Source organism: Schistocerca nitens, chromosome 1, assembly GCF_023898315.1.
Source record: "Schistocerca nitens isolate TAMUIC-IGC-003100 chromosome 1, iqSchNite1.1, whole genome shotgun sequence".
NCBI classification, from domain to species: Eukaryota; Metazoa; Arthropoda; class Insecta; order Orthoptera; family Acrididae; genus Schistocerca; species Schistocerca nitens.
Window position 1 is genome coordinate 25,397,291 of NC_064614.1, and position 16,355 is coordinate 25,413,645.

The 16,355-nt window shown below is 43.8% G+C and overlaps 1 protein-coding gene across 1 annotated transcript in view; it reads left to right on the forward strand.

Annotated features, from left to right (window-relative positions):
* LOC126257285 (Down syndrome cell adhesion molecule-like protein Dscam2) overlaps nt 1-16,355 on the forward strand; it is a 587,314-nt gene that overhangs the window by 151,106 nt on the left and 419,853 nt on the right. The window contains exon 3 of the mRNA XM_049955551.1: nt 2,106-2,267. Coding sequence (XP_049811508.1) covers nt 2,106-2,267 — 162 coding nt within the window. The remainder of the gene's footprint in view (nt 1-2,105; nt 2,268-16,355) is intronic.

Sequence of the window (16,355 nt, forward strand, 5' to 3'; positions counted from 1 at the left end):
GTTTCACCATGGGGCTATACGTGCTATCTCAAAGCAGCTTGTGCTGTTGGTCCTTACATCTAATCAATTCATTTACTCCACATGTACTGTTGCAACAATAAATCTCGAGAGTGAATTGGAAACATCTAAAATGGTGTAATAATTAATAATTTTTTGGAGTAATTATATATATATATATATATATATATATATATATATATATATATATATATATATATTAAGAATATGTAGTCTATGTCCCATTAGTATATAGTTTTAATTTTTGGGATACTGTGCGGTGAGAGTTTTTGAAAGAAAACATACAACTTATCTCTTTGTGAAAACACTCAAATCGGAAATCATTTCCAAAGTATCTCAACCTCTTATCTTAAGCCTTCTTTATTGTCACTGAAGACAGAACCTTGACTCATGTAAACTGAATGGATAAATCCTTTGAGATCATTGGACTAACCTCTTCAGCTGTTGAACCTATGAAGACAGTAGCTTCATTGGCATCATTTTAGTCACAGAATCTAGACAAATATAGGTATAAGGAATGTAAATGCGAAGAAAACTATGGTAACAGAAGAAATACTTCTACTGATCGAATAAATAACGAAATGAAACGAATATAGCAGTATACGTCACTTGAGAATGAAATAAACTGGAAGTTCACGGAAGCTAAAGCCAAATGGTGTAGGATAAACGTGAAGAAATCGGAAAATGTATTGCGTTGGGAGGAGAGATTTAGTACATAGAGAATTCAAGACAACCTCCGGTGAAATTAAAAGTAATGGCGTGGGCAATTATTCCACTGTTAAACGCAGAGGAGAGAGCAGATAGGCGGAAAGAGGACATAGAAGGCCTCTGCGATGACGCACCAAAGGAGGAAATCAGAGTCTCTATGGAAAGCATAGGGAGCTCAGTATTAGAGTTTGACAGATCTTTGGAAGAATCCAATGGTTGATTTTGGGATCTCTGTCTCAACAGGATATACTCCGGCTGGAATTTTCTCGCGCCTCTATCCAGTTTGCAGTTGTCCCTCCTCTTTTTGTGGTTTTTATCAGTTTATTCGCTATTTCTAGGTAAAATACATTGAAATTAAACCTTCTCCTTTTTCTTCGAACCAGGCACAACTCTGTCTTCCATTCCTTCCCCTGCTACGGCGTTCCAGTGCTACGTGATTTCTGAATTTTCATCCCCGTTTACATACTGACTTACCCATACAATATCCTAATACATTCTTCCTCATTCTTCATCTTTTGCGTGTTACGTTGCTTTTTATACTTGAACTATTGTTGCTGACGTTCGTTTCCTGTCTATTCTGCTGAGAATAATCCTGTCCTGTTCGCAGTTACTTTCTTACTGCCCTATCTTCCTATTCATGGCGAATCCTACTCCCGTTATTGCATTTTCTGCTGCTGTTGACATTGCCCTACATTTGTCTGACTAGAAATCTTTATCTTCTACCCATTTCACTACACTGATACCCACTACATGCAGACTGGCCCTTCATTAAACCCTTTTCAGATTACCTAGCTTCCCTACCACGATCAAATTCTGACATTCCACGAGCCAATTGGTAGAACGTTACCGTTTCGTTGCTTATGCAATCGTCTGTCATGGTCACCTCCCACTTCCTGGAGATCCGAATGATGGACTAATCCTGAATGTTTTGTAAATGAGAGATCATCAAGACACTGTTTCAATTACTGGTCACAAGGCCAGTGGATGCACATTATGTGAGTTTTAATGCAATAGTTTCGATTGCCTTCTCCATCCAGAGGCCGTTGACCAATGTTGATTCTTCCACCTTTCCCATCCCAAAAGGGTCTCCCATAATTCCATCCACTCATCTTCCCTCTTTGACAAGACCACGAGCAGGAAGAGCGCGAATCTTTATACCTGAAGTCATCGGTCACTATTACTAATGACTTTTATAGAACATTTAAGCAGTTGCTAGGATCCAGTACAATTTGGATTACTAGGTACCCCTGTACAACGGTATGAGACACTATTACTCGTTTACTTGATGTATTTATTGGCTCCCCCTTTTATATTGCTTGCAACAATTCTTTGGCGTACGACGTTTCGGCCATAACGCGAGCTTTCATCTTCTGTTGCAGTGGTGGTGCAGGACTACGAGGTGCAGGTGTACCGCGCGCATGCGCTGCTGGGCAACACGGCGGTGCTGCGCTGCGTCATCCCGCCCTTCGTCCGGGACGACGTCTCCGTCTCCTCCTGGTTCCGGGACGACACCATCATCCTGCCGGGCAGCCACGATACGGGTGAGCAGACTACAGTTTCTGATCCTCTACAGTTTCTGATCCTCTACAGTTTCTCATCCGCTACAGTTTCTCATCCTCTACAGTTTCTCATCGTCTACAGTTTCTGATCCTCTACAGTTTCTGATCCTCTACAGTTTCTGATCTTCTACAGTTTCTGATCCTCTACAGTTTCTGATCCTCTACAGTTTCTGATCCTTGCTACGAGATGCATAGCGATCACATTGTCGTCAAAAGTACTCTTAAAGACAACTTATTCATTTGCAGTGCGAATGATGTCAGATGTAGGTGATAGAAGTATATGAAAACTTAGTATTTTACTTACTTTCATTCTATATGTCATATGGGATCATATTCTCCGTGGAATCGAGTACAGGTTTTTAGAGTGAAAAAGCGTGTAATAAGACTCATTTGTGGTGTAAATTCCAGGACACTATGCAGAAACCTGTTCAAGGAACTTTGTATTCTAACCACTGCACCTCACTATATTTATTCCATAATGAAACTTGTTCGAGCAATACGCCTCAATTGTCAACCAATAGCTCAATACATAATATCAGTACTAGGAATAAAAACAATCTACATAATGACCTAAAATCAGTTTGCTTCGGCCAAGAAGGGGTACAATATTCAGGGACACACATTTTCAATAAATTGGAAGCAACCATTAAAAACTTGGTTTCAGATAAAGCACAGTTTAAACAGAGTTTGAAAGACGTTTTGATAGGTAACTCCTTCTACTCTATAGATGAATATTTTAGCAGGTACTGTCAGACCAGTTTAAGTAAAAATGTCTGTTAGATTGCAGTTTTAGCAGCACTGGGTCACAACAGTCAATATTAGATATTTTGTGAATGACAAATTTATTAAATTTGCATAACTATGTTTCATTCTGACAGTGTATTAATTCTGTAACCATTAGCGGTTCCAGTTTACTGTAATGTAGTCACATATTTTGACAAGCTTCTGACAAGCGATCATGGAAGTGGGTGTTATATTCAAATGTATTTTATTTTTTATGTTATGCTTTCTGACTTGCTCCGCACACACGAGAATCATCTAATTTATAAGCCTATGAAACGAAAACTGAATCTAATCTAATCTAATCTAATCATCGGATCGGCTCTTCGAGAGTCTTTCTACTTTCCTACGAAATGGTACCTGCTGTTTCTTTCACTATTCCAATACTAGCAAGCAAGTCTTGGAGTAAGCATTTTCCTGAAATCTTAAGAGACTTGAAGTCTTTAAACTTATTGTTTTCCGCAATAAACGCAATTTTGTCATATTAAAGGCTCGTGTTTAAAGAACGATGTCCTGTTATACTTTACAAGATGTCTCCTTAGTGCCCAAGAAATGAGGGAATGGGACACTGCCTGCAGAGACTAAGTTTGGTCATCCCTTGTTCATCCTGTGTTTCATACAGTGAGGAAATGTCACAAATTCATAGCGATCGTCCATTGCGAGGGGCTTACAAAGTTATACATGTACTTACATTAATCCCTGCACGGTGATGATCCAAATATAAAGTCTCTCTCTCTTAAATGACAACTCTACCTGCCACTGGTTTACCCGTCAAGTTAACGAATCTCTTGTGAGCGAAGATCAGCCGAATAGCTAAGAGATCGAGTACAGAGGAAATTCTGCACTAGTACTCATTTACGGAGACAAGCAGGTTGGCAGCCCCAACACCAATCTTACCTACTTTGGGTTTGTAACCCATTCAGGGACATTTCAAAATACTCCCAGTCCCCAAATTTACATAGGAAAACCAGATGGATTTTCTATGACGACTCCAGCTAGAGAAAGTGACAAAAGAACATAAATATCTCGAAAAGCAAGATTAGCTACATGGAATACAAGAGGAATTGCTTACAAAGAGCAATAAATAGCAAAGATATTTTCACAATAACAATTGCAGTTACCTCAGAAACTAAGAAGAAGCTGAAAGGTAGTAAATACGTCCGAAATTTAACATAATGTTGTATTTAGTGGAGTACAACAGAAAGAAAGAGCAAGAGGAGGTGTAGCAATATACCTAAACAGATAATGGGAAAATTATATCTGGACTTATGAATATATGAACGAAAGAATTATAATAGCAACGATTAGAAACAAAGAGGGAAAGTATAACTCTGACAGCAGTTTTTGTACCACAGCAAAGTAAGACTGAGGCATCAGTTACCTTTCATTACACACGACAAAAACATGTGGATCTCAAATGAATAAGAACTATTAGCCACCTAGGACACCATTGAAGAAGAATGGACAAATACTTTAAAAAAATAATTTAAAATATCAGCAAATGAGAAATTGGGAGAGAAAAAGGAATGTCACTGAAGGCGTGGATTAAGAATTTGGTCAATGGAAACTGCGGAAGCAATACAAGAAAACCAAACAGCGTATAAAAATATCTTTCAATGCCTATTTCGGAAAATAAATCTATAAACAGAAAAGGAATAGTGAAGAGAGTCCACCAACACTATATTCATGTCCCTACCTCTGGAGGTTCGAGTCCGCCCTCGGGCATGTGTGTGTGTGTTGTTCTAAGCATAAGTTAGTTTAAGTAGTGTGTAAGTCTAGGGACCGATGACCTAATCAGTTTGGTCCCTTGGGAATTCACACACATTTGAACATTTTTTTGTTTTTTTTTTTTTTACATTCATGACCAACAGCAGATAGCATATAAGCATTTTAAAATAAAACAGAAAAGGGTACAGTTCATTTGAATAATATTACGAAAGAGGAGTGGATTAAATACTATGAAAATCTATGGTCTAGAAATAGAAGGAAAAGGCCTAGATGACACGATAATAAAAGAACTCACAGCATCTTTGAAAAGCACAAAAAAAAATGAAAATCAACACGTATAAGTGGAATTTATGCAAAGTTAATTAAATATGGGGGGTTACCAATACACAGTAAATTATTACGTTTGTTTTAAACTCCCTGGAAGCAAAAAGATGTATCACGAAATCGGAAGAGGGCAAAAATAATTCCGATATACACTCCTGGAAATTGAAATAAGAACACCGTGAATTCATTGTCCCAGGAAGGGGAAACTTTATTGACACATTCCTGGGGTCAGATACATCACATGATCGCACTGACAGAACCACAGGCACATAGACACTGGCAACAGAGCATGCACAATGTCGGCACTAGTACAGCGTATATCCACCTTTCGCAGCAATGCAGGCTGCTATTCTCCCATGGAGACGATCATAGAGATGCTGGATGTAGTCCTGTGGAACGGCTTGCCATGCCATTTCCACCTGGCGCCTCAGTTGGACCAGCGTTCGTGCTGGACGTGCAGACCGCGTGAGACGACGCTTCATCCAGTCCCAAACATGCTCAATGGGGGACAGATCCGGAGATCTTGCTGGCCAGGGTAGTTGACTTACACCTTCTAGAGCACGTTGGGTGGCACGGGATACATGCGGACGTGCATTGTCCTGTTGGAACAGCAAGTTCCCTTGCCGGTCTAGGAATGGTAGAACGATGGGTTCGATGACGGTTTGGATGTACCGTGCACTATTCAGTGTCCCCTCGACGATCACCAGTGGTGTACGGCCAGTGTAGGAGATCGCTCCCCACACCATGATGCCGGGTGTTGGCCCTGTGTGCCTCGGTCGTATGCAGTCCTGATTGTGGCGTTCACCTGCACGGCGCCAAACACGCATACGACCATCATTGGCACCAAGGCAGAAGCGACTCTCATCGCTGAAGACGACACGTCTCCATTCGTCCCTCCATTCACGCCTGTCGCGACACCACTGGAGGCGGGCTGCACGATGTTGGGGCGTGAGCGGAAGACGGCCTAACGGTGTGCGGGACCGTAGCCCAGCTTCATGGAGACGGTTGCGAATGGTCCTCGCCGATACCCCAGGAGCAACAGTGTCCCTAATTTGCTGGGAAGTGGCGGTGCGGTCCCCTACGGCACTGCGTAGGATCCTACGGTCTTGGCGTGCATTCGTACGTCGCTGCGGTCCAGTCCCAGGACGACGGGCACGTGCACCTTCCGCCGACCACTGGCGACAACATCGATGTACTGTGGAGACCTCACGCCCCACGTGTTGAGCAATTCGGCGGTACGTCCACCCGGCCTCCCGCATGCCCACTATACGCCCTCGCTCAAAGTCCGTCAACTGCACATACGGTTCACGTCCACGCTGTCGCGGCATGCTACCAGTGTTAAAGACTGCGATGGAGCTCCGTATGCCACGGCAAACTGGCTGACACTGACGGCGGCGGTGCACAAATGCTGCGCAGCTAGCGCCATTCGACGGCCAACACCGCGGGTTCTGGTGTGTCCGCTGTGCCGTGCGTGTGATCATTGCTTGTACAGCCCTCTCGCAGTGTCCGGAGCAAGTATGGTGGGTCTGACACACCGGTGTCAATGTGTTCTTTTTTCCATTTCCAGGAGTGTATAAGAAAGGAGAGAATATAAAAGTGAAAACAACACAGGTGTAAGTTTTATTGACACTGCATATAAACGTTATGTAAGAATTTTAAACACAAATTTGAAAACAATAGCAGAATGTTTACTAGTGGAAGAACAGGTTGGATTTAGAAAGGGACGAAGAACGACCTATGCAGTATTTGTTTCGCAGCATTTTGCTGAAAAGCAGAGAAAGTTTAACAAACAACATATTTTACTCTTGCGGTTTTTGACAGCGCTTTCGATAATGTGGTTAGAGAGAAGTTATGGAGAATAACGATGCACAGAGGTTACACTTTACAGCGTACATCAGCTATCAAGTCGATATTAAGAAACATCAGTAATCTTAGATATAGGAAGCTTGTATACAGAACCAAAACAAACAAATGGAGGGGTGAGACAAGTCTGTAGTTTATTCTCTACGGTGTTCAGTATTTTTATTGTCGATACAGTTTGCAGATGAAATTCTAGGATAAACGCTGGAGTACAACTAAACAATTCAGTAAAGCTAAAATCCCTTCCATATGCTGATGATCTTACACTGACTTTTTCAAGGGATGATGATTTACAAAACGAAATTTATTAAATAAAATATGCTCGGAATATAATATTAAATTATCTACATCTACATCTACATGATTACTCTGCAATTCACATTTAAGTGCTTGGCAGAGGGTTCATCGAACCACAATCATACTATCTCTCTACCATTCCACTCCCGAACAGCGCGCGGGAAAAACGAACACCTAAACCTTTCTGTTCGAGCTCTGATTTCTCTTATTTTATTTTGATGATCATTCCTACCTATGTAGGTTGGGCTCAACAAAATATTTTCGCATTCGGAAGAGAAAGTTGGTGACTGAAATTTCGTAAATAGATCTCGCCGCGACGAAAAACGTCTTTTTTTTTTAATGACTTCCATCCCAACTCGCGTATCATATCTGTCACACTCTCTCCCCTATTACGTGATAATACAAAAACAGCTCCCCTTTTTTGCACCCTTTCGATGTCCTCCGTCAATCCCACCTGGTAAGGATCCCACACCGCGCAGCAATATTCTAACAGAGGACGAACGAGTGTGGTGTAAGCTGTCTCTTTAGTGGACTTGTTGCATCTTCTAAGTGTCCTGCCAATGAAGCGCAACCTTTGGCTTGCCTTCCCCACAGTATTATCTATGTGGTCTTTCCAACTGAAGTTGTTCGTAATTTTTACATCCAGGTAATTAGCTGAATTGACAGCCTTGATAATTGTACTATTTATCGAGTAATCTAATTCCAACGGATTTCTTTTCGAACTCATGTGGATCACCTCACACTTTTCGTTATTTAGCGTCAACTGCCACCTACCACACCATGTCAAATGCTTTCCGGAAATCTAGAAATACGGAATCAACTTAAGATCCCCTGTCGATAGCGGCCATTACTTCGTGCGAATAAAGAGATAGCTGCGTTGCACAAGAACGATGTTTTCTGAAACCATGCTGATTACGTATCAATAGACCGTTCACTTCGAGGTGATTCATAATGTTTGAATACAGTATATGCTCCAAAACCCTACTGCAAACCGACGTCAATGATATAGGTCTGTAGTTCGATGGATTACTCCTACTACCCTTCTTAAACACTGGTGCGACCTGCGCAATTTTTCAATCTGTAGATACAGATCTATCGGTGAGCGAGCGGTTGTATATGATTGCTAAGTAGGGGGGGGGGGGTATTGTATCAACGTAATCTCAAAGAAACCTAATCGGTATACAATCTGGACCTGAAGACTTGCCCGTATGAAGGGATTTGAGTTGCTTCGCAACCCCTAAGGTATCTACTTCTAAGAAACTCATGCTAGCAGCTGTTCGTGTTTCAAATTCTGGAATATTCCATTCATCTTCCCTGGTGAAGGAATTTCGGAAAACTGCGTTCAATAACTCCGCTTTAGCGGCATAGTTGTTGGTAACAGTACCATCGGCACTGCGCAGCGAAGGTATTGACTGCGTCTTGCCGCTTGTGTACTTTACATACGACCAGAATTTCTTCGGATTTTCTACCAAATTTCCTGACAATGTTTCGTTGTGGAACCTATTAAAGGCATCTCGCATTGACGTCCGTGCCAAATTTCGCGCGTCTGTAAATTTTAGTCAATCTTCGAGATTTCGCGTTCTTCTGAACTTCGTATGCTTTTTTCGTTGCCTCTGCAACAGCGTTCGGACCTGTTTTGTGTATCATGGGGGATCAGTTCCATCTCTTACCAGTTTATGAGGTATGAATCTCTCAATTCCTGTTGCTACTATATCTCTGAATTTGAGCCACATCTCGTCTACATTTGCATAGTCAGTTCGGAAGGAATGGAGATTGTCTCTTAGGAAGGCTTCTAGTGACCCTTTATCCGCTTTTATAAATAAAATTATTTTGTGTTTGTTTCTGGTGGATTTGGAAGAAACGGTATTGAGCCTAGCTACAACGACCTTGTGATCATTAATCCCTGTATCAGTCATGATGCTCTCTATTAGCTCTGCATTGTTTGTGGCTAAGAGGTCAAGTGTGTTTTCGCAACCATTTACAATTCGCGTGGGTTCATGGACTAACTGCTTGAAATAATTTTCGGAGAAAGCATTTAGGACAATCTCGGAAGATGTTTTCTGCCTACCACCGGTTTTAAACAAGTATTTTTGCCAACATATCGAGGGAAGGTTGAAGTCCCTACCAAACTATAACCGTATGAGTGGGGTATTTATTTGTTACGAGACTCAAATTTTCTCTGAACTGTTCAGCAACTACACTCCTGGAAATTGAAATAAGAACACCGTGAATTCATTGTCCCAGGAGGGGGAAACTTTATTGACACATTCCTGGGGTCAGATACATCACATGATCACACTGACAGAACCACAGGCACATAGACACAGGCAACAGAGCATGCACAATGTCGGCACTAGTACAGTGTATATCCACCTTTCGCAGCAATGCAGGCTGCTATTCTCCCATGGAGACGATCGTAGAGATGCTGGATGTAGTCCTGTGGAACGGCTTGCCATGCCATTTCCACCTGGCGCCTCAGTTGGACCAGCGTTCGTGCTGGACGTGCAGACCGCGTGAGACGACGCTTCATCCAGTCCCAAACATGCTCAATGGGGGACAGATCCGGAGATCTTGCTGGCCAGGGTAGTTGACTTACACCTTCTAGAGCACGTTGGGTGGCACGGGATACATGCGGACGTGCATTGTCCTGTTGGAACAGCAAGTTCCCTTGCCGGTCTAGGAATGGTAGAACGACGGGTTCGATGACGGTTTGGATGTACCGTGCACTATTCAGTGTCCCCTCGACGATCACCAGTGGTGTACGGTCAGTGTAGGAGATCGCTCCCCACACCATGATGCCGGGTGTTGGCCCTGTGTGCCTCGGTCGTATGCAGTCCTGATTGTGGCGCTCACCTGCACGGCGCCAAACACGCATACGACCATCATTGGCACCAAGGCAGAAGCGACTCTCATCGCTGAAGACGACACGTCTCCATTCGTCCCTCCATTCACGCCTGTCGCGACACCACTGGAGGCGGGCTGCACGATGTTGGGGCGTGAGCGGAAGACGGCCTAACGGTGTGCGGGACCGTAGCCCAGCTTCATGGAGACGGTTGCGAATGGTCCTCGCCGATACCCCAGGAGCAACAGTGTCCCTAATTTGCTGGGAAGTGGCGGTGCGGTCCCCTACGGCACTGCGTAGGATCCTACGGTCTTGGCGTGCATCCGTGCGTCGCTGCGGTCCGGTCCCAGGTCGACGGGCACGTGCACCTTCCGCCGACCACTGGCGACAACATCGATGTACTGTGGAGACCTCACGCCCCACGTGTTGAGCAATTCGGCGGTACGTCCACCCGGCCTCCCGCATGCCCACTATACGCCCTCGCTCAAAGTCCGTCAACTGCACATACGGTTCACGTCCACGCTGTCGCGGCATGCTACCAGTGTTAAAGACTGCGATGGAGCTCCGTATGCCACGGCAAACGGGCCGACACTGACGGCGGCGGTGCACAAATGCTGCGCAGCTAGCGCCATTCGACGGCCAACACCGCGGTTCCTGGTGTGTCCGCTGTGCCGTGCGTGTGATCATTGCTTGTACAGCCCTCTCGCAGTGTCCGGAGCAAGTATGGTGGGTCTGACACACCGGTGTCAATGTGTTCTTTTTTCCATTTCCAGGAGTGTATATCATCGGAGTCTGGGGGTCGGTAGAAGGAGACAATTATTAACTTAGTTATGCTGTTGCGTATAACCTCCACCCATACCAACTCGCACGGAGTATCTACTTCGACTTCACTACAAGATAAACCACTAGTGACAGACACAAACACTCCACCACCAATTCTGCCTAATCTATCTTTCCTGAATACCGTCTGAGACTTCGTAAAAATTTCTGCCGAACTTATTTCAGGCTTTAGCCAGCATTCTGTACCTATAACGATTTCAGCTTCTGTGCTTTCTATTAGCGCTTGAAGCTCAGGGACTTTGCAAGCACAACTACAACAATTTACAACTACAATTCCGACTGTTCCTTTATCCAAGCACGTCCTGTATTTGCCATGCACCCTTTGAGATTGCAGCCCACCCCGTACTTTCCCGAGGCCTTCTAACCTAAAAAAAACGCCCAGTCCACGCCACACAGCCTCCGCTACCCGTGTAGCCGCCAGCTGAGTGTAGTAAACCTAAATCACTGGCATTTTATGGAAAATATTCACTGGGAATTATGATAGTAGTACATAGAAAACAACTGAAAAGGGTAAAATATTTTTAACTATGGAAATGAAGTGCCATGCTTTTTGACAGAGCGTAGGCGAACGATGCGGAAAACACGCACCGCCGTACTAGGCAAGGTCCTAATCGAGGTGGTTTGCCATTGTCTTCCTCCGACCGTAATGGGGATGAATGATGATGAAGACGACACAACAACACCCAGTCATCTCGATGCAGGTGATAATCCCTGACCCCGGTGTAAATCGAACCCGGGACCACGGGAAGCGAGAACGCTACCGTGAGACCACGAGTTGAGGACATTTTTAACTATGTTGGATATAAAATGACCACCAATAACGTATGCAGATTAAGTTGAATAGATTTGGAAGTGTCTGTGGAAATATTACTATAACTTTAAAGAATATAAAACGAAAAGAATCAGGACCGAAATTTCATACTGCAGTTGCATTACCGACCCTATTATATGGAAGTGAACTGTTGGTACTGAATAAAAGACATGAAAAACAAATACAAGGAAGAGAACTGATTATTCTCAGAACTGTAGATCATTTACCTCCGAAAGGCAAAAATCTCGAGTTGGAGTCTCCACCCGCCACACAGGTTTGAACTGCCAGGAAGCTTCATATCAGCGCACACACCACTGCACAGTTAATATTCATTCTGGAAACATCCTCCAGGCTGTGGCTAAACTACGTCTCATCGGTATCCTATCTTCCAGGAATTCTAGTCTTGTAAGTTTCTCTGGATAACATCTGTGAAGTTTGTAAGGTAGGAGATGAGGTACTGGAGGCTGTAAAGCGGTGACAATGGGTTGTGAGTCGTGGTCGGGTAATTCAGTCAGTAGAGCACTTGCCAGCGAAAGGCTCAGGTCCCGAGTTAGATTCTCGATCGAGCAGACAGTTTTAATCTGCCAGGAAGTTTGATGGTCGTTGTTATTGCTTTTGATGTTTCACGAGAATACGCTTTTTCCGTAGCTTACATATCCAACTGCTTCAACAGCTGTCTACAAGACTATCGTGAGGACTCTCAATTCATTTTGTGCTACCCTTCTGTGTAATTAAATGTGTGTAATGAAAGGTGACTTACGCCAGAACCAGTGAGATCATTAGCTGCACTGGAGTTTTGAGTCCGGCAAATTCGATATTTCACTGAGGTGGTGATCGTGGAACAATTTGGAAATAGCGGTCATTCACATAAGTTTATTGCAGGCAAATCATGCAGAATTGCGCTGGGAGCACCTGCTCCTGTTGTGACTGCAAAAACACTCGGTGCAGCTACAATTCGCGAACTATCACTATCATAACTACCACTACTAATGTTAGAATTTTTATCTCATATGTTCAATCGTATTTTTTGTGTGGCAGTCTAACTATATTCTCAAACCGCTTATTTGCAACCTTGTTTGATAGTCTCATAGAATCTTGTTACGAACCAAGTTTTAGAATAATTAGATAAAATCAATCGTTCTGTCGTCAAGTACAACATACACAATTTTTATGAGTGTCCGCGATACCCGGGTGCATTTTAAGCTATTACATTTTTCTTATTCGTTCATTAATGATGAGAACTTTTCGGAAGTTACAACTTGTAAACATGAAATCTCAGAAAGATAGTCATCCTAATAATTTTACTTTGAAACAAAGAAAAGTAAGCAAAAACATAATTTTGAAAAGAAATATTATATATTCTGGAACGATCTTTGATCTCGTTGCAGAAGCTGAAAGTGATTTCAGAGCTGTTTTCTGTCTGAGTGAATGTAGATGCCAAGATCCTTGTAGTACCTACACAGATCCTCTTCCACGAACACGCTGGTACCAGATATTGCGCCTAGAATACCGCAGCCAGCTTCCAAAGAGAGATTGCTCCCTTTAATCTAGGATGTACCCGTACATCCCAGCATCTTCGATTGTTTACGGCACTGAACGATATCGTGGTTCATACTTCCACTGCCCCTTACTTCCAATTGTTAGCTTAAACGGTTTATTGAAGCAGATGGAAGTTCTGTATAGTCTGCAAGCACTTTCCTGGTAATTCCTATATTTACCACATTCACTAGATTGATGTAGGATTCTGGATATTCTAAGCTTCTTGGTAGCCACGTTCCATTCCGCTTTATTCCATCAAACTGTAGCCCCATAGCTTATCAAAGGGCTTATCAAATGGTTCAAATGGCTCTAAGCACTATGGGACTTAGCATCTGAGGTCATCAGTCCCCTAGACTTACAACTACTTAAACCCAACTAACTTAAGGACATCACACACATCCATGTCCGAGGCAGCATTCGAACCTGCGACCGTAGCTTGTAAGGGATCCGTGATACGACAAACATAGATGCTAGTATCCGACACCCAGGTCGATAGCAGACAGGGGTCGATTGTCGAGCGCTGCAGGAGGCAGTGAGACGAGTGTTGATTGTACAGTGGTACTGGAGAGACGGGCAAGAATGGTGGTCGAGTGAGTAGTAAACGGTAAATTCGCCGGAGTATGACAAATGAGCGCGTCCCCCTGATCGTCGTGCGGTCGACCCTCACCGATACCGATTCGCAAGTACTTACTTACTTACTTTCCGTGTCCGGAACTAGACTTCAGACTTCCAAAAATCAGCAGCCAATATGGCTGGTCTAAATATGGACAGATAAGCGGGTGTGGAGGATCCTGGACAGAACCACACAGACAGAGGGTGTTCTCATTCTCTTTTAGGAAACCCCATTGCTGCTGGTTTGTCTTGCACTTTGGCACTCCTACCCTCATACGGTTTAGGGTTTTCCAGACTGTGTATGGTAGGTCTCCATCAGGCGCCAGTTCTTTTACAACTTTATGGGGGTTTCTCAGGTCGATTTCCCACCTTTTCAAACGATTCTCTGCAGCCGACCCTTCCAGGGCTCGGGTACGTGACAGGAAACTCTTCTTCGAACAAAGCCGTCGGTCAGCAGGCTGATGTCCATATAAAGGATGACGCATGTCCTTTTCTTGCTTGGTTTTTTCGGCTTCGGCAGCGATGTCACGTCGCATGTTGGGCGGTGCGATCCCCATGATTAAGTACATCTCGAGCACTGGGGTTGGCCTCAATCATCCGGTAACAATCCTTGCCATTTCATTCACCGCGACATCAACTTTTCTCGCGTGTGTTGATGCAGACCATACTGTAGCGGCGTATTCCGCGGCTGACACACTGAGCGCAAGGGCTGAAGTTCTCAGGACTTTTGGGTTCGCACACCAGGATCCGCTGGTTAGTTTCCTGATGATGTTGTTTCTAGTTGAGACTTTTTCCCTTGTGGCATTACAGTGATGTTTATAGGTCAGTGTGCGATCCAACGTGACACCAAGATATTTGGGCGTTTTACAATGCTCGAGACGTTCACCTCTCCATATTACGTTTAATTCACGATTTGCCTCCCTGTTCTTTAAATGGAATGAGCCGGCCCGCGTCTTGGAAGGGATCGGCCTTAGGTAGTTTGCCTCATAATACTGGGAGAGAGCTTCTAAGGTACTGGTTAGTTTCTCCTCTACATCCATAAAATTGTTTTCTTGGGCTGCAACTGCAGTGTCATCGGCATACATAAATTGGAGCTTGATGATTGGCACTGGTTGGTCATTTGTATATATATTATACAGAGCTGGGGCGAGAACGCTTCCCTGAGGTAGACCATTCCTCTAATTTCTTCTTGCTCTCGAGTCAGACGAAAAATCTCCTGTTATCCAGGAAAGTACCTATCAGTGATGTTAAATGGTAATCTCTTGTCACATTATATACTTTCCTAAGGAGCCTCCGATGGTTTACAGTATCATATGCAACTGAAAGATCTATGAATGCCACTCCCGTGATCTCTTTCCTCTCAGACCCATCCTCGATATGTTGGGTCAGGTTCAGGACTTGACCGCAGCACGATTTGCCTGGTCGGAAACCTGCCTGCTGTGGGATGATCTGTTGTTCCAAGACGCTTTCTATGCCGCTTAGCGTCAGACGTTCCAAGATCTTAAAACAGTGACATACAAGAGACACAGGTCGGAAGTTTTTTGGATCATCAGAGTCCTTTCCTGGTTTCAGAAGTGCAACCACTCGGGGGCTTTCCTCCACATCTTTGGAATATGGAGCCTTTCTACACATGCGTTTATCAAATCTAGCAGCCACTGTAGGGTATTACTGCCAAAGTTTTTAATTTACTCGACTCTAAGTTCATCAATACCAGGAGCTCTGTTAATGTTCAAACTGGAAATGGCTGCAGTAAGTTCTGACATTGTAAATGGTGCCTTGAGGTGATGATTTTCCTCTGCCGGATCACGTGCTAATGGTTCCTGGTACTTTCTGCCGTGGGTTTTGCCATTCATAAGGAGTGTAGTGGCGACTTGGTCTGCCGTGACGTTAGTAAGTTTATCATTTGACTTTGTGGCGTCACCGTTAAGGTTCTTTAACAGTTTCCAAGCCCGCCTACTGTTCACTTTCGTGTCCAGGTTCTCCGTGAGGTCACACCATTTGGCTTTGCGGTTCTCAGCTATGAATGACATGAGTTCATCGCCTGCTAGAAGTGTCTCATCATCAAATGGGTCGTTATCGAAAAGCTTCTGGTATCTTTCCAGTAGTGGCTTTGCGTCCTCAGACAGTCCCGTAATATACTGTGTTCTGCATCCTCGCGGTATTGTTTTCCTGGACACCTTCTGAACGAGTTTGACAAAAGAGTCGTACATCTCAGGTTGTGGGGGGATTTTTGTTATTTCTACATCAATGAGCTCTCTAAATTTCTTCTAATTGGCCTTTTTAAAATTGAACCTTCTTTTGAAAGGAACTTGTTTAGGCTTAACAACTGCATTGACCGTGCAATTTATGGGCCGATGCTGCGTATGGGGAATTGGCTCCCCAATCAGTTTTCGACATTGGCCAGCGAGTTTCTTACTAACAAAGATGTTATCGGGAT